At 38.6% G+C, this 22,842-nt stretch overlaps 1 protein-coding gene across 1 annotated transcript in view; it reads left to right on the top strand.

The window, feature by feature from the left end:
• Window positions 1–17,125, top strand: part of YTHDF2 (YTH N6-methyladenosine RNA binding protein F2) — a 33,612-nt gene extending 16,487 nt beyond the window's left edge. Inside the window, exon 5 of the mRNA XM_060624248.2 lies at window positions 16,277–17,125. Coding sequence (XP_060480231.1) covers window positions 16,277–16,300 — 24 coding nt within the window. The 3' untranslated portion in view covers window positions 16,301–17,125. The remainder of the gene's footprint in view (window positions 1–16,276) is intronic.
• The last annotated feature ends 5,717 nt before the right edge of the window (window positions 17,126–22,842 follow it).

The raw sequence follows: 22,842 nt of genomic DNA, 5'->3' as shown, positions 1-22,842 counted from the left end.
TGTAAGTTTTCATTTAATTATTATGAGGTAGGTACAACTATCTGATTCTGCAGATAAAGACACTGAAGCACAAAAAAGAATAACTTTGGAGACACCTGGGTGGCTCAATTGGTTAACCGTCCGACTTAAGCCCAGGTCATGGTCTCACGGTTTGTGGGTTTGAGCCCTGCATTGGGCTCTGTGCTGACAGCTCAGAGCCTGGAGCCTGCTTCAGATTCTTTTGTCTCTTTGCCCCTCCCCTGCTTGTGCACGTGCTCTCTCTCTCAAAAATAAACATTAAAAAGAAAAATAATATTAAGAATAACTTTGTGAAGTCAGGTAAGCCGAGAAAGCAGAGCTGTTGTACTTGTTTCTGCAGTCCGGTTCTAGAGCCAACACACAGTAAGAGAAGAGGGCCAGAGAAAGAACCCCCATAACCCAGTTTGCAGGATGGGTTAAATAGAGCAGTGGAGTATAATCGACTTATTCAGAGACTGCAGAGAGGTAACTGATGATTGGGAATGCCAATGGCTCTCTTGAATAACAGTAACACGAGAGCTCTTTGTTGTTAGGTGTTTCAAGGTTTTGGTGTCTATATATCATTCAACAGACTTTGTTTTTGTTTTTTTCTGTATTGTTTCCTTTCCACCCACAAAGTGTTCCAAGCCTTAAAGAGATTTAGTGAAGTTTGAGCTGCTGGAAGTAAGACCTTTTTTTTTTTTTTTTTTTTTTTTTTAGTTTATTTATTTATTTAGAGAGAGTATGTGCACAAGTCGCGGAGGAGCACAGGGAGAGAATCCCAAGCAGGCTCTGCACTGCCAGCAAAGAGCCTGACATGGGGCTGGAACTTGCAGACTGTGAGATCATGACCTGAGCCAAAATTGGACGCTTAACTGAGCCACCGGGTACCCCAAGACCAGTTTTTATATAGTTAGTATGGGCTCTTATGATAAATTAGACCATATAAAAATGTCTGAAATTCAATTAGGTATTAAAAATGATAGTATTCTGGTTTTTGTTTGTTTTTGTTTTTGTTTTTTGATATGGCTAAAGATTGATCCAGAGGGGACTGTTGTTTTTCCAGACATCACCATTTTGGGATAAGGTTAGTTAGCAACTCTATAATCATTTACTATCTACTCTGAATAGTGTAAACCAAGAATTACTCAGATGCAAGCCTTGTGCTTACCTGCCAGGAGTAAAGATTAGTCCCATAACAATTTTTAACCTTTTTAGCTGTGAATTTTTCTTTTCCTCCCAAACAAAACCTTACTCAAAACCCCATGAATTGCTAACTTTTGGTGCTCCCCCACCCCTCGCCCCCGGAGATCTCCAAAACATCTCCCCTATGAAGCATAATTTGGAACCTATTGGACGATATGAATTCTTTTAAATGAAGGGATGGTACATGGAAGTTGGGGTGGATCTGTTTTGAAATTGAAGAAATGTAAATTTCTGCAGCTTCAGCATCATTTAGGTGTGTTGGTTTGTTTAGTCTGGGGGGAGGGAGATATGAGGAAGACTACATCTCCTAAGAAGTGAGTAGGCTGCAGCATTGGTTTTGACTGCCCTAGTATGACTACCCTATTACCTGCAGACTGTTCAGGAGTTTCATGCAGAAGAGGAGGAAAAAGCTCTATTCCCTGAATTAGGGCAAACAAAAGTGATCTTTTTCTTCACCATTGAATCCTGCAAGTCTGCACATGAGCAAGGAGAAAAGCCTTGAGTGTATCAACTCAGATCATCTCTCCTGCCTTTCTCCACAGAAGCAAGTAATTCAGTTTAAATTTGCTTGCTGCTGCCACCTCTTGTGGACCAACATCTTCTCTCTATAACATAACTAGTTCAGTAAATAGTGCCCTAATGTTTTTCATCTGTTGTTGAATAAATAGTTCCTAATTGAACTGATTTAACTCCAGTTAGTTATAGGGAGAAGAAAAGAAGCACTACAGGACAGTGTATATTAAAAAGTTAATTTTACAATATGAGACCAAATGTAGAAGAGAAGAATAACAAGACTAGTTAGGGCTAGAGTCAAGACATATTAATGGAACACTGGATTTGAGTTGGGTGTGAAGAATGGATAGGAAAGATAGTGGAAAAACGAAGGAAGAAAATGTCTAAACCCCAAGTTTCAGCTGTTATATAAGGTAGGTGGTGAAAGGGAAGAGGCAGGCGGTTAATCTTTCCGACTCCTTTGCACTGCTATTATAAGGTCTGATGGTTCTTATGCGATATTTACTTTTGTACTATATATGTCAAAGTTAAAAATTTGGCCATATCACTTATGTAATACACATTAGATTTACTAATAAGTTTTTTGACTTTATGTGAACTTTTTTGGTAAACAGAGTATGGGTAGCATATAGAACTTTTAAAATGTTTGTATGTGAAAAATTTGCAGTGTGCAAGTTTTATATTAATAATCGCAAATTTTGCCTTTACATTTATCTCTTGTAAAATAGAACCAAATTATAAAACATATAGAAAATGGAAAAAGTCACCTGTGATTTCTTTACTCTGATGAAACCACTTATTGTTTTGACATTTTTCCTTGTCTTTATTTTATTCAAGTGGTTTATACGATAATAATCATATTCTGTATAGTATTTTGTCTTGCCTTTTCCTCTTAATACTTTAGTAGGTATATACCCATATTTAGCCATATTTTAGACATCTGTGTATTAGGCACTTTTCATATATTGTCTCTGATCCCTTGTAATAATCTTTATAAGATTATCTTCATTTTACAGTTAGGGAACTTGTAATTTAGAAGGTATAACTTCCTGGGCACCTGGCTGGCTTATTCAGTAGATCAGGTCTTGACCTAGTAGGGGTTGTCGGTCCAACCCCCACGTTGGGTAGAGATTACTTAAAAAGAAGTTTCTTTAAAAAAAAAAAAAAAAAAGGGAAGGTGTAAGTTCCTCAAGATCACCAGCTAAGTTGTAGATGAGCTAGAATTTATTTTGCCCTAGCGCTTTTATTGTTCTGCTTTGCTGCATCTTTACATTTATCATTTTTTTATGTTTATTTTTTATTTTTAGATATGAAAATTTTTTTTAATCTTTTTTATTTTTGAGAGAGAGAGAGAGTGCAAGTGGGGGGGAGGGTCAGACAGAGAGAGAGACACAGAATTCGAAGCAGGTTCCAAGCAGTGAGTGCAGAGCCCAGCGCTGGGCTCAAATCCACAAACTGCAAGATCACGACCTGAACTGAAGTCTGAGGCTTAACTGACTGAGCTACCCAAGTCCCTCTGTTTATTTTTGAGAGAATGAGAGAGCGCATGCTTGCGCATGGGTGTGCACAGGGGGAGGAGCAGATAGAGGGATTCAGAGTATCCAAAGCAGGTTCTGCACTGACAGCAGAGAGCCCAATGTGGGGTTTGAACACAGGAACCAAACCGTAAGATCATGACCTGAACCAAAGCCAGACACTTAACAGACTGAGCCACTCAGGCACTCCTTCATTTGTCTTTTTTTTTTTTTTTTAATATGGGGTTCCAGCTCACAACCCTGAGATCAAGAGTTGCATGCTCTACCAACTGAGCCAGCCAGGTGCCCCCACATTTATCATTTAAAAGCTAACAAGGATGTTCTGTTACCTACTGATGCCATTCACCTCTCTGTGGGTATATGAGGCGAGCATAATTAATTGAAACTTAAACCTTTGTTTAAGCGCTCAGGCTGTACTTCCCTGATCACTAGCATCAAAATGGAGCTAATTAGATCTACTCTAACCTTGTTTAAGTTGCTGCTAATGACAGGCATCGGGAATAAGGAGGAACACAAGTAGCTCTGGCTATAATGTACACTGAAAAGCTTATAAAGTTGAATTGGAAGGTTTTGTTCTACCCCACTCTTTATTTTGTACATGAACTTGCAAGATTATCTCTATGTTTATTTTTGAGAGAGCATGAGTGGGAGGGGCTGAGTGAGACAGAATCTGAAGCATGCTCTGAGCTGTCAGTGCACAAAGCCCACGAACTGTGAGATCATGACCTGAGCCAAAGTTGGACACTCAAATGACTGAGCCACTGAGGTGCCACAAGATTATTTCTGTTTAGTGGGAGAGGCAGAACAAGCACCTAGACAAGTTCTTGGGTAATTCAAGTCATTTATGATAAATGTTACTTTACTTGGAATCCATAAGCCTGTAGAAGGATGAGGAGGGGAGCAGGGTGGACCTATGTGAGTGCTTCAGAGAATACACACAAAGATGGTAATAATTACTTACAGTCAAATTTGAGTCATCTGGAAAGTATTTGTAAAAATACTGATAACTGGGCTCTGCACCCAGACTTACTAAAGTAGAAATTTAATTTAGTAAGCTTCCTGGGCATTTTTTATGGGATTAAAAGTTGATGGAAGAGAAGTTTCTCAATTTACATAAATTACCATCTGTGAATACTTAAACTGCAGATTCTTGTTCTCTCTCACCTACTCAATAAGCATCTTTGGAGCCAAGGCCTTGGAATCTGCATTTTACCAGTTCTGTAGGTGACTCTCATATTTTTAAAGTTTGAGAACTTGTAGATTATGTATATCATTAGTCAGTGGTTTGTGTGCCTCTTACCTCAAGTTCCTCATGCATTTTTTTCTGCCAAGTTTGGTTTCTAAAGTTTCTTTGTATTGTAGTCCTGTCTTCCCCCTCAAAAGTCTCTGTCTCAAGACTTTATCTTTAAAAGCAATGTTAGAATTCACCTGTGTCTGATAAGCCTGGCTGTGCCTTTCAGTACTGGGGTTGGGGTCTGTCTTAAGGCTGAAAGGATGATCTTTTGAGCAGTTTGCCCATTTTTTTTTTAATTGAATTTTTTTTTTTTTTTTTTTTTTTTGGAGAGCCTGTGAGAGCTGGGGAGAGGTTCAGAGGGAGAAAGAGAATCTTAAGCAGGCTCCATGCTTAGCACAGAGCCCAATATAGGGCTTAATCCCATGACTCTGGAATCATGACCTGAGCTGAAATAAGAGTCACTCAACTGACTGAGCCACTCAGGCACCCCAGTTTGCCTTCCCCCCCCCTTTTTTTTTTTTTTTAAGTTTATTTTGAGAGAGAGCCTGTGTGTGTGAGTGTAGAGGAAGAGAGAGAATCTGAAGCAGGCTCTGTGCTGTCAGTGCTTAACCAACTGAGCCACCCAGTCACCCCTGCCCATTTTTAATTTTTTTTTTTAAGTTTTATTTATTTTAGAGAGAGAGATTCAGCAGGGGAAGGGCAGAGAGAGAGGGAGACACAGAATCCAAAGCAGGCTCCAGGCTCTGAGCTGTCAGCACAGAGCCCGACAACGGGACTTGAACTTGTGGACCACGAGATCATGCCCTGAGCTAAAGTCGGATGCTCAACCAACTGAGCCACCCAGGTGCCCCTATCCCTGCCCTTTTTAAATCAGCTATCAATATTATGAGTCTCTAGTGAGTTGCCTATTTTTTTTTTTTGTTCATTAAAAGGTGGCAGTCTCTTTGGCTTAATATCCTACATCTGTAACTTGATGCTATAATCCACTTTTTAGAGGCATTATGGCTCTAAGGGGCATTAACTTTTTTTTAATGAAACTTTTTTTTTTAAGTTTATTTTGGGAGTGAGCGCAAGCGGTAGGACAGCGAGAGAGGGAGAGAATCCCAAGCAGGCTTTGCACTCGATCTCACAAACTGCAAGATCATGACCTGAGTTGAAACTAAGAGTAGTTGGATGCTCAACTGACTGAGCCACCCAGGCGCCCTGAAACTTTTTTTTTTTTTTTTTAAATGTTTGTTTATATATTTATTTTGAGAGCCAAGAGAGCAGGGGAGCCTAACTCAGGGCCAGACTCACTAACCGTGTGATCATGACTCTGGCCGAAATCAAGAGTTAGACACTCAACCGACTGAGCTACCTAGGTGCCCTGGCACATTAATTTTTTAGAGAGTTGTTAGATAAGATTTAACTACAAGATTTTGTGGCCACCAGCCATCTTGAAGTTGCCCAAAGTAAGATGTTTCAAGGCTGATTTTTAAAGGTGATCAGTTTTTTTCTTCAGATGGGGGAAGGGATTCTATAAAGTATGTTACATATTGTGGGCCTTAAATTATTTAGGTGTGTATACTAGGTTGATACTATTTATAGAGAGCATGAACCCTAGATTCTGTGGTCTTGTTAATGTATCAAATGTATAGTAGCAGAAAGGCTAAGGACTCTAGAAGAAGATCTGATACCGTATCTACCACTACGATTAGAGCAAGTAAACTCTGAGTCTTAGTATTTTTTAAAAATCAGAAAAATACCATAATACTATTGTGTTGTTAAGATTAAATTATATATGAATTGTTTGCATATAGGTCTTCTATGAATGATTGTGATTTGTGGTATTAGGCATATACACATGTATGTATATATGCACATACTTTTGTTTATTTTAGATCATTCATTAAATTCTTCAACAACTTTTAGCATGGTACTTAATAGTGCTGAGTTTCTATTTTAGGGTCCAACCCTTAGAATACATGAAGAAGGCATGAGAGTAAAAGGGAGGTCAGTTAAGAGTTTGGCAAATTCCAGGTGAGAGATGACCATAGCTTGGACTAGAGAGGTATAAATGGAGGTGTTGAGGATGGTTACAGGAAATTTTTGGAGGTGGAGCTGGGGAATATCATCAGAATGCTGGAAGCATATTCTAATGACTACTTCATTCTGAATTTATCTGTCGAATGCAAAATATACTTGTACTGGGAACAGGAGGGGATTTGACAAGCTATTAAAAACTTATTTAATTGTATTCTGAAGTGTTTTGAGAAATTGGTTTTATTGTGAAATTAGTTTCGGTTCAAATATAGGTTTTACTGGAAAGCCAAGGAGTGGTTCAGAGAGTATCAAGCCTGTCAAACCATTTCATTTGATTTGGAGCTAGTGTTTGCTAATTTTACTTTCAGTTAAGCTAAAAAATGTTAATGTATCATTTCTTTTACCCTTTGTTCTGTTATTAGTCAGCTTTATTATTCAGGTACTGAATATAGTGGATTATCTAGGCTTTTTACTTCTAACCCTTTTGGTAAAATGTGGATAGGAGTTCAGCTTCTAATTAGCAGTCTTGAAAAAATTTGATAGTAGGAAATGTTAAGGCATTAACTTCATCTTGTTGCTCATTTCCCAGAAATTCATTCCAAATAAGTATACATTTCTGTACCTGTAAAAACTTAACAGGGGTTGAGAAGGTAGAAGGTAAATATTTTTGGTAGAATAAGATTTATCTATCTTTAAAAATACATATGTTTTTTAAAGACTTTATTTTTAAGTGATGTCTACACCCAATGTGGGGCTCAGACTTACAACCCTGAGATCAAGAGTCTCATGCTCTACCAACTGAACCATCCAGCAGTGCCCAGTAGAAAATATTCTTAATAAAATACTATAGCTCAGCTTTAAATTGGAAAATTGATGGAAAATATTTTTATTCCCTCCACCTATAGATGGTGGAATATTGTATATAACTGTCATTAGGCTCGTTTAACTCATTCACAGCACCACAGACTACAAAGGTTGATTTCATAAGCCACATAAAGCCGTGAAAGTGATTTTTTTTTAACTTTTTGTTTTCTTATCAAATTTTTAAAATTTAGGTCTAATTGACACACAGTGTTACATTAGTGCAACATAGTGATTTGACTAGACAAGTCTATATGTTACACTCTGCTCACCACAAATGTGGCTACCACCTGTCACCATACAAGACTATTATAGTACCATTTGACTGTATTCCTTTTGCCATACATTTTATCCTCTTACTCATTCCATAACTGGAAGACTATCAGTCTCCTTCACTTATTTGCCTACTCCTCCCACCTCCCCTCTGGCAACCATCAGTTTGTTGTCTGTATTTATGGGTCTGTTTCTGCTTTTTGTCTTTTTATTCATTTGTTTTGTTTTTTTAGATTTTACATATAAGTGAATAAATCATATGGTATATGTCTCTGTAAAAGTGATTTTAGTATAGGGGCACCGAGGTGGCCCAGTCATTAAGCATCTGACTTTGGCTCAGGTCACGATCTCGCAGTTTAGTGAGTTCGAGCCCCTCATCGGGCTCTGTGCTGACAGCTCAGAGCCTGGAGCCTGCTTTGAATTCTGTATCTCCCTCTCTTTCTGTCCCTCCCCCACATGCACACTCTCTCTCTGTCTCTCAAAAACAAACATTAAAAAATTTTTTAAAAAGTCATTTTAGTACAATCACATTTTTTTCATGTTAGCCTATCAGCATTTTTTAATTTTCAGCCAGAGACACTGAAATTTCTGTTCTATCAAGGCCCCTGGGGACATAGGAAAATCAGTTGAGGGCTTATAAGTAAATTTAATTTGGGGGGTGAACATCAGATTTTAAAGTTAATAAAATCATAACCAACAAATAAATATATGCCTCAGTTGTGTTTCATGGCTTCTTAAAAGTGTAGGGAGTGGGGTGGTAGAAACATGAGAGAAGGGTATTAAGCTAAATGGAGGAAAAATGAGATCTATATGTATTCTAGGAAGAGTTTTCAAACGTGCAGATTTTAAGTAACATTGCCACCTTGTGGCTTTTAGGATATTTTTAGGAAATTTTGTGTTTTACAATAGTAGATGTAAAATGGGGAGGGGCTCAGGAGGGATGCGTGGTTACTTCTATTTAAGTGGCAGGCCAGATACTGAGGGCTAGAAACTTCTTCCCTTGGTTTACACTTTCTTACTATATTTAAATTTATTTCTTAAGACTGTTTCTTTAGTCTCTTCATTGTTCTTGTTGAGATGGTGGATTGATTCAGAGATTAGAATGAATGTCCTAATGGGGATTTTGGGGATGGGTGTGAATTCAGTAAGATCTTGCTCTACGATTTTCCTCTATTCTTTGTTTATTAGCAGCATAATATCCTAAAGCTCTAGGAATGCATGTATCTGCCCTTCTAGCATTTGGGCTGTTTTCTGGTTTAACTGGGACTTTATAACTAATTTTGTGTTTGTGCTTGAGGATCTTAGGTTTACCTCTCTGTGGACAGCAAATCCATGGCAAGAGCTTAACCTCGACTGACCGCTTCAGCCTGTTCTTAACACGGATATCCTTGTAACTGTCTAGCCTGTGGCTCTAGGAGCAGTAGGTTAAAAAAAGGGGTAGGCAGGTTCCACATGACAGTACCATGGGTGAAAAACAACTTGACTTACCACTTTCCCTGCTGCAGTGAGTCAGTAGCATCTTTATGTTAAAAGTTTGAGTGTTCCAACAAGACAAGTGTATGTTTTGCTCATGGCAATTCTGGCTGGGAGTTGGACCCTTTTGCTTTTATGTGCTCTTCTCTCTTCCTTTTATTATATATCCACCATCACTTCCCTAGTTCCCCCATCCTTTGCTTTTTATTTTTACTAGGGTAGGATTGGTTGATTAGAAATGTCAATAAATACAGCTGATTTACAAGTGAAGCCCTTTGACCATAAATTGTCAAAGCATTTAGTGGAATTGTTCTCAGTGGTAATAGGAAATAGTCATAAAAGTGAAAGCTGCTGTAAGAGAAGTCTTCTGTTTTTAATGTTTACTTATTTTTGAGAGAGAGCACAAGTGGAGGAGGGGCAGAGAGATAGGGAGACACACACTCCGAAGCAAGCTCCAGGCTCTGAGCTGTCAGCACAGAGCCCGATGTGGGGCTTGAACTCACAAGCTGTGGAGATCATGACCTCAGCTGAAGTTGGAAGCTTAACAAACTGAGCCACCCAGGTGCCCCGGAGAGTAAAAGAGAAGTCTTCTATAGAAACCTAAAGGGTTTTATTTTATTTATTTTTATTTTTTAAAGTTTATTTTATTTGTTTATTTTGAGAGAGAGTACAGGGAAGGGGGGCGGAGAGAAAGAGAATATCCCAAGCAGGCTCCCAAGACAGTGCACTGTCACTGCAGAGCCCGACGTGGGGCTGGAACTGAGAAACCACGAGATCATGACCTGAGCTGAAATTAAGAGTCAGACACTTAATCAACTGAGCTGCCCAGGTGCCCTGAAGCCTAAAAGGTTTTAATGTCCAAAAGCGTATAGAAATATGATGGTCTTTGTGTTAGAACCTTCTCTGTCTTCTTTTCTCATTCTAAAAGACTTGTAAAAAGCTGCTAGGTGTAAACTTTTTGGTTTTTTATACTCTTTTTAAAAAATTATTATTATTATTTTTAAGTGATTTCTACACCCAGGGTGGGGCTTGAATTCACAACCCTGAGATCAAGAGTTGCATGCTCTGTTGACTGAGCCAGCCAGGCACCCCTATTTTAATTTTTGCTAAAATACCCTGTGTTTAATGATTCAATGTAGGTCTCAGGAAAAACTCATTTCAAAGTTTTGTGAATTATTAAACATAACTTTTAGGGTAGTCACTCTTTGCAGAAGAATAAATGAAGACTGTCATTTTCTTCCCATTTTTATTAACTTTACTTTGAAATAATTTCAAACTTCGAGAAATTTCAAGAATAGTACACAAATGCCTGTATACTCTTCACCCAGATTTGCCAGTGTATTGTTTTGCCCCATTTACTTTATTGTTCTCTTTGGAGTTACATGTGTAATTTTCTGACCATTTGAGAGTAAATTGCAGCTAGATCCATTTCTTCTGAATATTTTGCTGTTTAATTGCTAAAAACAACATGCACTTAAAACCACAGCACAGTTATCAACATCAGGAAGTTTAACATTGACACACAATACCGTTATCTACAGATCTTATTTATATTTTACCAGTAAATCTTAATGTCCTTGATAGCCATTTTTTAGTGGTCCAGATTCCAGTCCAGAATCTTCTAGTTTTCATGTCTTTTTGGTCTTTTTTTTTTTTTTTTTTTTTAACATTTATTTTTGAGACAGAGACAGAGCATGAATGGGGGAGGGTCAGAGAGAGAGGGAGACACAGAATCCGAAGCAGGCTCCAGGCTCTGAGTTGTCAGCACAGAGCCTGACGCGGGGCTCGAACCCAACAAACAGTGAGATCGTGACCTGAGGTGAGATTATGACCTCAGCTGAAGTCAGTCGCCTAACTGACTGAGCCACCCAGGTGCCCCTATGGTGTTTATTTTTGCAGGATGTCCTTCAGTTTGTCTAAGGTTTCCTCATTATGGACATCGTGATTGTGGTTCTGGCAGGAATTACAGAAGTGATTTCGTGTCCTCAGTGCCTCACATTAGAAGACAGTTTATTCCATCACTGGGAATGTTAATTTTGATCACTTATTTAAAATGTCATCAAGTTCTCGAGGATAAAGCTATTTTTCTTTTAATTGGGAAAATAGTTTGAGATTGTAAACATCTTATTCCTCATCAAATTTTCACTCTTTAGTTTTAGCATCCATTGCTGATCGTTGCCTAATTCAGATATTACTATGATAGTTTACTTATTATATTAAGGTTATGTAATGCTCTAATTGTCACAGATTTGGGCAGTGGGAAGCCCTTCAAGCAAGATTCCACTGCTTCTGTTTCCAATCTATAATTTTTTAATGAAAATATTTAATTTTGATTTATTATTATTTTTTTATTTTTAAGTAATCTCTACACCCAGCATGGGGTTCAAACTCACAACCCCAAGATCAAAAATTGCAAAGTTGCATACTCTACGGACTGAGCCAGCAAGGCACCCTAATGAAAATGTGTTTAAAATCTAGTATTTAAAATCCTGTGAATTGTTTTTTTATTGGTGCTAAATTTATTTTACTTTCAAGGTAGTGTGATGTGAATGCTTAAATATCTTTATAATCTCTGAGAAGATGGATGTTATCTTTATTATTTGTAAATATATAAGCTTAATTTTCGTGTATACATCAAAGCTGTATTTGGAAGTAGAACACCAGTTAATTCAGCTTGCTGAATTGTATCAGTGTGATGTTTTCTTGATGTTGATCAGGAGATTAAGACCACTAATGTCATGTATTTGTATGTAATTTGTGTAATTTAAAATAAACCTGGCATACAGGTTTACGTTAGGACAGAAGTTTGTACTTGCCTTCTTGGTATCATTGTGTAGTTAAGATTCAGGAATAGTTTTATATTGTATTTGGCAAAACTGAGCAGATATTTGTGGGACTTAGCACATTATGAAGAAGAAAAGACTTATTAGTTTTAAAAATCTGATGATGCAGTAAGTGCAATTGCAAAATGCTGGTTTGAGTTTCTTCTGACTAAATACTGTAAATGCTGTTACTAAGCATGCTGATAAACTTACATATAACTGTATTAGGAAAAAACAGATTTAGCAATGTCTAGGTTTTTTTTTGATGATTACATGATATGTATACACACACAAATATATATATCTTTTTTTGTTGTTGTTTAAGTCCAAGTTAGTTAACATATAGTGTAATAATGATTTCAGGAATAGAATTTAGTGATTCATCACTTACTTATAACACCCAGTGCTCATCCCAGCAAGTGTCCTCCTTATGTCCCTTGCCCATTTAGCCCATACCCCCCCCCACCCAGTACCCCTTCAGCAACCTTCAGTATGTTCTCTGTATTTGAGTCTCTTACGTTTTGTCTCCCTCTGTTTTTATATTATTTTTGCTTCCTTTCCTTTATATTTATCCATTCTGTATCTTAAATTCCACATGAGTGAAATCATATGATATTTGTCTTTTTCTGACTTATTTCGCTTAGCATGATACACCCTAGCTCTATCCATGTTGTTGCAAATGTCAAGATTTCATTCCTTTTGATCACCAAGTAATGTTTCATTGTGTATATGTACCATATCTTTATCCATTCATTCATTCGTCGCTGGACATTTGGGCTCTTGCCATAGTTTGGTTATTGTCAGTCGTGCTGCTATAAACATTGGGGTGCATGTGCCCCTTCCAAACAGCACTTCTGTATCCTTTGGATAAATATCTAGCAGTGTAATTGCTGGCTCATAGGGTAGGTCTATTTTTAATTTTTTGAGGAACCTTCCTACTGTTTTCCAAAGTGGCTGTACCAGTTTGCATTCCTAGCAAATTCTAGTTTTTCTAATTTAGCAGTACAGTTTGGGGTACATACGTTTATTTGTATTCCTAGGGGTTACATTATATTAAAATAAGAGATAGTAGGCAGAATTTTTTTCCTGGTTTTATTGAGATGTAATTGACATAACAGCATTGTATTAGTTTAAAGGTATACAGTGTAATGATTAGATATAAATGATTGCCACAATAAGTTAACATCTGTCACTTGACGTAGTTAATGATTTGTTTTCTTGTGATGAGCACCAGAATTTTATTTAAAAGTCATCTGTAGCGAAGGTGCTTGGGTGGCTCTGTCAGTTAAGCATTGGACTTTGGCTCAGGTTATGATCTCATGGTTCGTGGGTTCGGGCCCCGCCTTGGGCTCTGTGCTGAGTCAGTTCAGAGCTGGAGTCTGTTTCAGATCCTGTGTCTCCTTCTCTCTCTGCCACCCTCCCCCCCCCCACCCCTGCTCATGCTCTGTTTTTCTCTTCTCTCAAAAATGAATAAATATTAAAAATAAATAAATGTCAGCTGTAGCCTGTTACCTATTGCTAAATTCATAAGTAGTTTGTGAGTGAGGTTAGTTGAAGACCTATTATTTGCTTTGTAGGAGCTCTTGATTGAGTTGGGACTAATTTTACATAAAACAATAATGCAATTTAATTTTTTAATTGTGGGTGCAGATTTTACAAGGATAGTGCAAGCTGTGGTAGTTAAGTATCAAGGAAGGAAGGGGTTCGTGGGTTCAAGCCCCACGTTGGGCTCTGTGCTGACAGCTTGGAACCTGGAGCCTGCTTCAGATTCTGTGTCTCCCTCTGCCCTTCCCCTGCTCGTGTGCAGTATCTCTGTCTCTCTCTAAAATAAACATTAAAAAACAAAAACAAAAGAAAAATCCAGATTTTCTGAAGCCCAAGGGTAGATTTTGGTCCATAATAGAAGACAGGTTATTAGGTAAATCGTATCCATCCAAATTATGAAGGATAAAACCAGGTAGATGAGCTTAAAATTAATGAGAAGTGAAGTGCTGTTTAAAGTTTGACTTACGGGGGGCGCCTGGGTGGCTCAGTCAGTTGAGCGTCCAACTTTGGCTCAGGTCATGATCTCACAGTCCGTGAGTTTGAGCCCTGTGTCAGGCTCTGTGCTGACATGACAGCTCGGAGCCTGGAGCCTGCTTCGGATTCTGTATCTCCCTCTCTCTCTGCCCCTCCCCCGCTTATGCTCTGTCTCTTTCTCTCTGTGTCAAAAATAAATAAACAATAAAGCTTGACTTTGGTCAACTGCAGAGATTTTTTTTTTAATTGCAATTTCCTATTATAACCAGTATGTTTATTACCAAAACTTTGGAAGATTATACAGGAAGGGCAAGAAAATGAGGGGAATCAAAACTTTTGAGGTCTTTTTTGTGTTGGACTGAATTTCTTATTCTTTTTTTTTTTTTTTAATTTTTTTTTAATGTTTTATTTATGAGACAGAGAGAGACAGAGCATGAACGGGGGTGGGTCAGAGAGAGAGGGAGACACAGAATCCGAAACAAGCTCCAGGCTCTGAGCTGTCAGCACAGAGCCCGACGTGGGGCTCGAACCCATGGACCGTGAGATCATGACCTGAGCCGAAGTCGGACGCTCAACTGACTGAGCCACCCAGGCGCCCCCTGAATTTCTTATTCTTGAATTGGGTTTAATTTCAAGAGATAGGAGTGTATGGGTGAGTTATTTTATTAAATTTGAAATGTCACAATGTCTTAAATAATATCCCAGGAGCACCTGGGTGGTTCAGTCAGTTAAGCCTCTGACTTTGACTCAGTTCATAATCTCACAGTTTGTGAGTTTGAGCCCCGCATGAGGCTCCGCACTGACAGTGACAGCCTGGTTGGTATTCTCTCTCTGCCCCTGCCCTACCCTGCGCACTCTCTCTCTCAAAATAAATAAATAAAACTTATATAATCTCCATCCATCCATCCATCCATCCATCCATCCCACATCTTGGTATGTTGGTGAGTTTATCCCTGAATTCCAGATATGTGAAATGGAACATCAGAAATAGGTAACTTGGTACCTGGGTGGCTCAGTGGGTTAAGTGTCCCAACTCATAATCTCTGCTCAGGTCTTGATCTCAGCATTGTGAGTTCAAGCCCTGCATTGGGCTCTATGCTGAGTGTCTATTTAAAGAAAAAGATAACTGCTCTTAATACTGTTTTTATATCTATGGGTTAATTTAGTGGTGGGGGTAGTCTGTTCATCACAAAGCTTCACTTTGTTGATTTTTATATAAATATTTGTAATAACTTGTTGTAGAGAAAGAGCCTATATAGTCGTATATAGCCCTAGGTTTGAATCTTGGTTCTTATTAGGTAATCCTGGTCAAGTAAATTTTTTGAACTTTAGTTTTCTTATCTCAGGAATAATAGCCTTTACAGGGTGGTTATGAAGATCATTATTACGTACAGTGTCTGGAACATGGAATCCCATAAGTGATAGTTGCTGTTCTTAGTAGGAATCGTATTTACCATGGGGTAGATGGGAGCAGATGATTGATTCTACTCCAACAGATTGATGAATCAAGTAATAAGTTCAGGCCTTGTGCTTCTTAATGTTTTTGCTTTTAAAAGGCACATGGATTGAATCATAGTTTAAAAAATTCTAATACATGAGGTAGTGTGTGAAATGGGAGGCTGTTTAGGATAAATTTATGAAAGGCACATAAAGAATGATTTTTACTAAGAAATGAGCATGTAGATTTTTTTCAGGGAAAACTTAAGTATTGCAGTCAATTTTCAAAATTCTGTCTCTAAGTGGATTTTAAACTGTCCCTAGGGTTAAGAGGATAATTTTCTTTCTTGCTATGGACTAAGAGCTTTCTGTATGTCAGTCCATTAATTCGTCCACAGTCTTGTGAGATATGTATCCTCATTTCATAAAAGAAGGAAATTGAAACCTGTGAATATGCCTAGAGCCTTAGGACTAGTATAGGATGACTCTAGTACTGTTAGGTGTTCTTTTTTTTTTTTTTTTTTTTAAGTATTCCTTATATGCTGCTTTCCTTCTTTAGGCTTTTGATTATGTTTGAATTACTTCCAGTGGTTCATATTTTGGGGAAATGACAAGTATTAGCCTAAACCAACTATAGTTGGAAAACAAATCTGCTCAGTCATGTCAGAAATTTTAAAGTCAAAAACATTTTTTTTTATTAATTGGTGTGATTGAGTGTTACTACTTTGGTTTAAAATACAGGAAATAAAAGTTTTTATTTGTAAGGAATATTCTATCTAGCACAAATAACTAAATTTCTATTGAATTGTTTATAAAGTTCTAATTTTTAAGCATGTTCAGATAAGTTTTAACTAATGATTTCAATTTTTTTTTAACCTCTGTAGGAACGTCAAGGTCGTGGCAAATAAAAGGCAGTTCTCCACAGACTGCAGCAACGGTTGCATCTGCATATCCTAAGAGGAAAAAAATGACCTTCAAGAGAATTAGGACTTTTTTCTTAATCTCATTGACTTCAGAGACGATTGCAGACTTGCAGTTTAAGTATTGGAATTTCACAAAAGACATAGGACTTAACTGGAAAATGAAAAAAAAAAGAAAAAGAAAAAACTAAACAAAAAATCCCTCTAGGTAGTTTAGGTGAAAAATGTCCCTTTTATTTTGGCTTTGGTTGTGATTTCAGAGCATAATGCTTTGTTTTTTTGTCTTTTTACTATGTTTTTCGGATTTTAAAGTCCGTAAGTGCATACAGTTTTCTCTAATTTTTAAACCCTTTCCTCTCCCCATTTTGACATTTGCACTTGGAGAACACTTGAGTTTCGAAGATTTTGGGCCTCCACCCCAGAAAGTGGGAATTTGGTTTTTCCCCTTCCGAACTGGAAGAACATTTTTATGAAGAATTTTTGTCTTGGAGAATTTAACAGTGTTACCCAAGGTTGTGTCTTTAAGGGTGGTTCATTTTCTCTGACCCTTTGTTCCTCAAAGTAAACTACTAGGAGTCCTAAGAAATTTTCTGTTCTTGTACATTATACTGATTAAGTCAGGATTAATTTGATTTCAAAGCTAAGAACAGTGGTAAAAATTTGTTTACAGAAATGCATTTTGGAAGAGAAAAATATTGTAAAACGTGTAGTGAATGTTTCTTCAGTTTCTTGTTCAGCCAATGAGGAAAGGGCATTGCCTTTCTTTTTACCATTAATCACTTCTCAATAAACGTGAGATCCTGTTGAGCATCACTTCTAGTACCATTTATTAGTATGATTTGAGTCTACTATCTTTAATGAAAGATTTGGAATGTAAGGACTTTTAAGAGGTGAGATGGCAACTATGTTTAGAAAGTTTGCTGAAATGAAATAGTTCAGGTTTGCTTTTGTATCCGGGACCTCTGTAAAGAAAAACGTGGGCCAGAATTCATAATGCTTCCCAGAGAAGGTAGAGCCATTGGGAAATCATTCAGCAAATATTTGTGAGTGCTTATTAGGTGCCAGGCACTTGTCTAACCCTGTAGAAATCTGGCCAGATAGCTTATAATTTTATTTGCAAAGTAGGTAGAGTCCAGTATCAAGGATTCTAAGTGTTTAATTTGAAATGTGGCTTATCTAAAGAGTAATTCATGTGGATGCAGGTCCAAGCATAAATCCCAGTAAGGCTTGGGTCTTTGTGAACCATAAAAACATAATGGTATTTGGTTCATCTTTATTTCCCAAGGTTTGGGGCTTCTCTGCCTTAAAGAGTTTAAGCCCTTGGGGTGCCTGGCTGGCTCAGTTGGTAGAACATGGGACTCTTGATCTCCAGGTCGTGAGTTTGAGCTCTACGTTGGGTGTAGAAATTACTTTAAAAAATGAAATAAATAAGTAAAAGATTTTTAGTTCTTAAGATGTCCCAGTTGTGCTAAATGTGTGTTAAATGTGTGAAAACTCATGTAATAAGAAAAGGTACTGAAAATGGGTTTTAATGATGTTGCACAGTGTTTTGTCCTCAAATGACTTACTCATTTGGCTATTCTACACAGCCCAGGCTACTAAATATAGGATGTGATAAAAGTAATAATGCTAATTAGCGACTAGCGTTATAGTTGTCACTTCGAGTTGAGAACTTTTCTCTGCTTGAGGCACAGTACAGTATACGTAGGTATTCCTGTTTGCCAAACTTTTTCTAAAATACATTTCACCCAAAATTGGGGAGTCCTTTGCTCAGTTTGAAGATGCCCAATTTCTGAATTTAGAAATTTAACATTCATTGTTTACAGTTTTAGTTCAAACTTCTGTGACATGTAGAGCACTACCATGGGCTTAATTGTCCAGTATTTCACCTTCAAAAGGGGAAGTATCCTGAGAAAAGCAAATTCAAAAGCAATTTTACTTTCATTTTTCTACCTTGTGTTCAAGTTGGATATGAGATTATTCAGGATGTTGTTTTTGCAATTTGAAATGTAAGTTTAAGCCAGTGCTTCCCAGTTTTTCTTTTCACGTCATAGGAAATACTGGAATGATTTTGGGGGCAAACTGAAAGGAATTTGGAGCCTCTCTAAAGGCTGCTCACCTAGGTCTCCCTGAGGGTTGAGAAGGTCCACATGTTGGATTTGTGTATTTAAAAAACCACACACACACACACACACACACACACACACACACACACAGGCTTTCTTTTGTAGTATAAAAAACGAGATTATGTTCACTCTATAAGTTTGGTCCAAAAGTTGGTTTGATGAAGAACCCCCAGTGCAGCTAAAATGAATTATCTTACTTGCCAATGACCACTTTGCCAGTGGAAATTGTTGACTTTTGATAATTGCCCTCAGTGCTTTATTTTGTTCTGTCATTTGTGTATGTAAGATTTTGGATAGCCATGTTGTTTCTCCTTTGTTGAGGGGGAACTGAACAGTCTTTTTATGTTTATTTTTGAGAGGGAAAGGGAGAGATACACAGTATGTGAGCGGGGGAAGGGCAGAGAGACACAGAATCTGTAGCGGGCTCCAAGCTCTGAGCTGTCAGCACAGAGCCCAAAATGGGGCTCAAACTTACGTACTGCGAGATCATGACCAGAGCCGAAGTTGGACACTTAACCGACTGAGCCACCCAGGCGCCCCGGGAACTGAACAATCTTACCACACATACCAGTGTTGATTCAAAGCATTCTGACTTTTAAGATGAACAAAATGCATAAATCTTAAATTCACTCAATTTAATCTTAGTCACATTTGATTGGCTACTTTCCCCTAACATAATTCCATTAAAAAAAAAAAAAAAACAACAAAACACTTACTTTGGAATAATTTTAGACTTTTGTCAAAATAGTACCAAGAGTTCTCGTACACCCTTCACTCGACTTTCCCCAAACTGTCAACGTTTTACATAACCATAGTACAATTATCAAAAAACTAAATACTGATAGAGTACTATTAACCTATGGATTGTGCCAGTTGTCCAAGGAATGTCCCTTTTTCTCTGGCTCAGCATCCAGTCCATGATTCCATATTACATTAGTTGTCTTTAGGCCTCTAGCCTGTGAGTTCTTCAATCTTACCTTTTATGATTGACACTGGAGAGAACTGGCCAAGTATTTTATAGAATACCCCTTGCGTTGGATTTGTCTGATATTTTCTCACTATTAGATTGAGGGTTTTTTGGGCAAGAATCCCAAAAGAGTTCTGTGCCCTTCTCACTGCATTGTATTAACAAACATGATGTCCGTATGTCTTACTACTGTTGACTTTGATCACTTAGTGTTTAAGGTAGTGTCTGCCATACTGTTCCACTGTAGTTACTGATTTCCCCTTTGTAATTAATAAGTAACTTGAGTATACTTTAAAACTATCAGTCTTGGGTTCACTGATTTTGACATCTGGATTGTTACTGCCTGTATTACTGTGGCATTTGCCACATGTTTATTCACTATGCGTATTTTACATTTATACCAACTAGAATCCTATAAGGAGGAGCTGTCTTCCCCATTTTTTAAAAATTGTATCAGTGTGGACTCAGGGGTATTTAATTCCATGGGTCAGTGCTGTCATTTACTCTGTTGCACAAATTGTCCCAGCTTTGGCAATTGGGAGCTCCTTTATTATTTTTTAAATACTTATTTTGAAGACAGCATGCATGCAAGCAGGGGAGGGGCAGAGAGAGGGAGAAAGAATCCCAAGCGGGTTCTGCACTGTCAGTGCAGAGTGTGATGCTGGGCTCAATCTCATAAGTCATGAGACCATGACCTGAGCCCAAATCAAGAGTAGGATGCTTAACCAACTGAGCCACCCAGGCTCCCCTTTTCTATCCTTTTCATAGCAATGTATAAATCTTCTGGAGTTACGGAGAGAACTTTCACTTGGCATCATGGTTCACCCAGAGTGAGGCCCAGTAAATGTGGGTTGGTTTGTGGCCTTCCATAATTTTTACTTTTGGCCTTGTAAATAGAGACCCCAAATGTTGGAAGAACTACTTTCCACCCCACCTAACTTATTTTTCAGAGATTTTTCTACCTGCATGAAAATAAATGAGTACTAAAATTTTCTGTATTTCATGAGTTAATATGGCATTTGGATACTGCCAATTCTTTTGACTCTTGTTTGAAAAATGATTTATAGACAGTCCCTGACTTAGGACGTTTTGACTTAAGGTTTTTCAACTTTACACTGGTGCACAAGTGATAGGCATTCAGTAGAAATCATACTTTGAATTTTGATATTTTCCTAGGCTAGCATTATGCCGGAAGAAAGATACTTTCTCCTGGTGCTGGGCAGCACAGCTGGTGTGACTGCCAGTCCCATCACATGATCAGGAGGGTAAACAACTGATATACACTTAAACCATTTAGCGCCCACACAACCGTTTTGTTTTTCACTTTCTGTAAAGTATTCAGTAAATTATATGAGGTATCCAACACTTTAAGATAGGCTTTATGTTAGATGATTTTGCTCAACTATAGGCTAATGGAAGTGTTCTCAGCACATTTAAGGTATGCTAGGTAAAACTATCATAGGTTAAGTGTATTAAATGTACTTTTAAGGATATTTTCAACTTGATGGATTTATCAGGAGGATCTAACCCCATCAGAAGTTGAGGAAGATGTGTATTTGAAATGTTTGTGTCATGAATGTAGGACCCTTCTGATAAAGAGTAATAGTGTCCCTAGGATTCTGATAGGTTTTTTTTTTTTTTGCCTTGGAAAGTAATGCCACTTTGAATGAATAACTGTGTCATTCATCTTTAGTGGTTTCTAGGCAGCTGCTGACACTCCTTACTTCTGAGAAGCCTTCCTTTAGAACCGTTATGTTACAGTAGCTGCTGGGCTTGCGTGTGGAACGCTGACGTCATTGTGGGGTAAGATACCACAGCGAGATTAACTGAATTGGAGAAGGTCTCACAAACCTGCAGGGCACTGCCTTCACGTTTCCGGGACTGGCTCTGCAGCCCCCCTGCGGCGGAGCTTAGGGCGGACCTTCCGCCCCGCCCCGCCCAGCCGCCGGGTTAGGACCCTGGACGGCGCGTGCGACGCTCCCTCACCAGCGGTCGGGCGGGCGAGCCTGCGTCCTGCTAACCTGATTCTCCATATTACTGCGACCTGGCTTGCAGTAGGCCGCCGCAGCCTAAGGGGCTGTTCTGCATACCTTCGTTTTTGTATGCCTTTCCCCTGCCCTGACAGAATGGCTATTTTACCTCCAGAAACTGGGCTCAAGATGGGGTCTCTCCCCCTGTGCCAAACCCCTTACCTTCACAGGTAAGCCAGGTAGCCTGAGGGACAGGCAAATGGGATTTCGCACTAACTTGCTAACGGGGCAGAGATGTCATTAGTGTCATGCATGGTTTATTGCTTTTTAATACCTTTTCAAATAATGCTCATGGGGCGCCTGGCTGTCTCAGCCGGTTAAGCGTCGTGGGACTTAGGCTCAGGTCCTGAGCTAGCGGTTAGTGGGTTGGAGCCCTGCCGCGGGCTCTGTGCCGACAGTTCCGAGCCTGGATCCTGCTTCGGATTCTGTGTCTCCCTCTCTCTCTGCCCCTCCCCTGCTCGCGCCCTCTCTCTCTCTCAAAAAAAATTAAAAAAAAAATTTTTTTTTTTTTTAAGTTTAAAATAATGTTCAAATATGTGGCTGGCTAGCAGAAGCTTGGAAAGCTGTTACCCTGAACCCACCTGCTGGCCACAGGAGCAGTTCGTGTGCTCAAAAAAGAAAAAGTTACTTAAAAATTGCCCTTTAAGGGGAAGCTCCTTGAAGAAACTCTCAGTTTTACTGTTTGTCCAGTTTGCCGTGTGAGTGTACTCCTGGTTTATCCGTCTATTTGGCCTGTATTTTGTGAGCCCCTGTGGGTGCTATTGTTGGGCACCGGAGAGAGGGAAGTAGGAGGTTCCCGTCTTCTCAGACTTCAGTTTAAGGATTCCTCTGTAATACCGTTTGATGCTGGGGGAGATACAGGATGCTGCGAGAAGAGAAAAGGGGCATCTATCCAGAAGATAGCCTTTTCTGTGTTGCATTTTCCTTCCTCGCCTTTTTTTCACTCAGCGGAAACTGCATGCGCCCCTTGCCTCTTCATCCTCCTCCACAGCTTCAGCTCAGTCCTAGGCACTCTGCTCCATGATGAAGGCGCTGTGTGATGTTTGGCAAGTCAGGGAATTGCTCTGCACACGTTTCCTCACTGGAAAAAGGAAGTGACCTCTGAAGCTCGTTGATGTATGATTTTTGAGAGATTTAAATTCATCTTAACTAGGAGTGCTTTTCTGATGAAAGAAATGAAATAACCAGTTCAGACAGTTACATATATAGAATAAAAAGGTGTATATCTTGGTATAGCAGTTTTCTATATATCTTTCTAAACTTAAATTTTTTTTTTGCTTTATGACACATACAAAATCAGTGTATACATATAGCATGTGTGTATTCCTAAATATATGTAACCCACATAAGTTATTTTATAAAAATAGAACAACACCAAACCATCTGCAGGGTCCTCCTCCCTCACCA

The sequence above is a fragment of the Panthera onca genome, chromosome C1, assembly GCF_046562875.1.
Source record: "Panthera onca isolate mPanOnc1 chromosome C1, mPanOnc1 haplotype 2, whole genome shotgun sequence".
Lineage (NCBI taxonomy): Eukaryota > Metazoa > Chordata > Mammalia > Carnivora > Felidae > Panthera > Panthera onca.
Note: the sequence above shows the minus strand (reverse complement) of the source record. Positions and strands in the feature narration are given on the sequence as shown.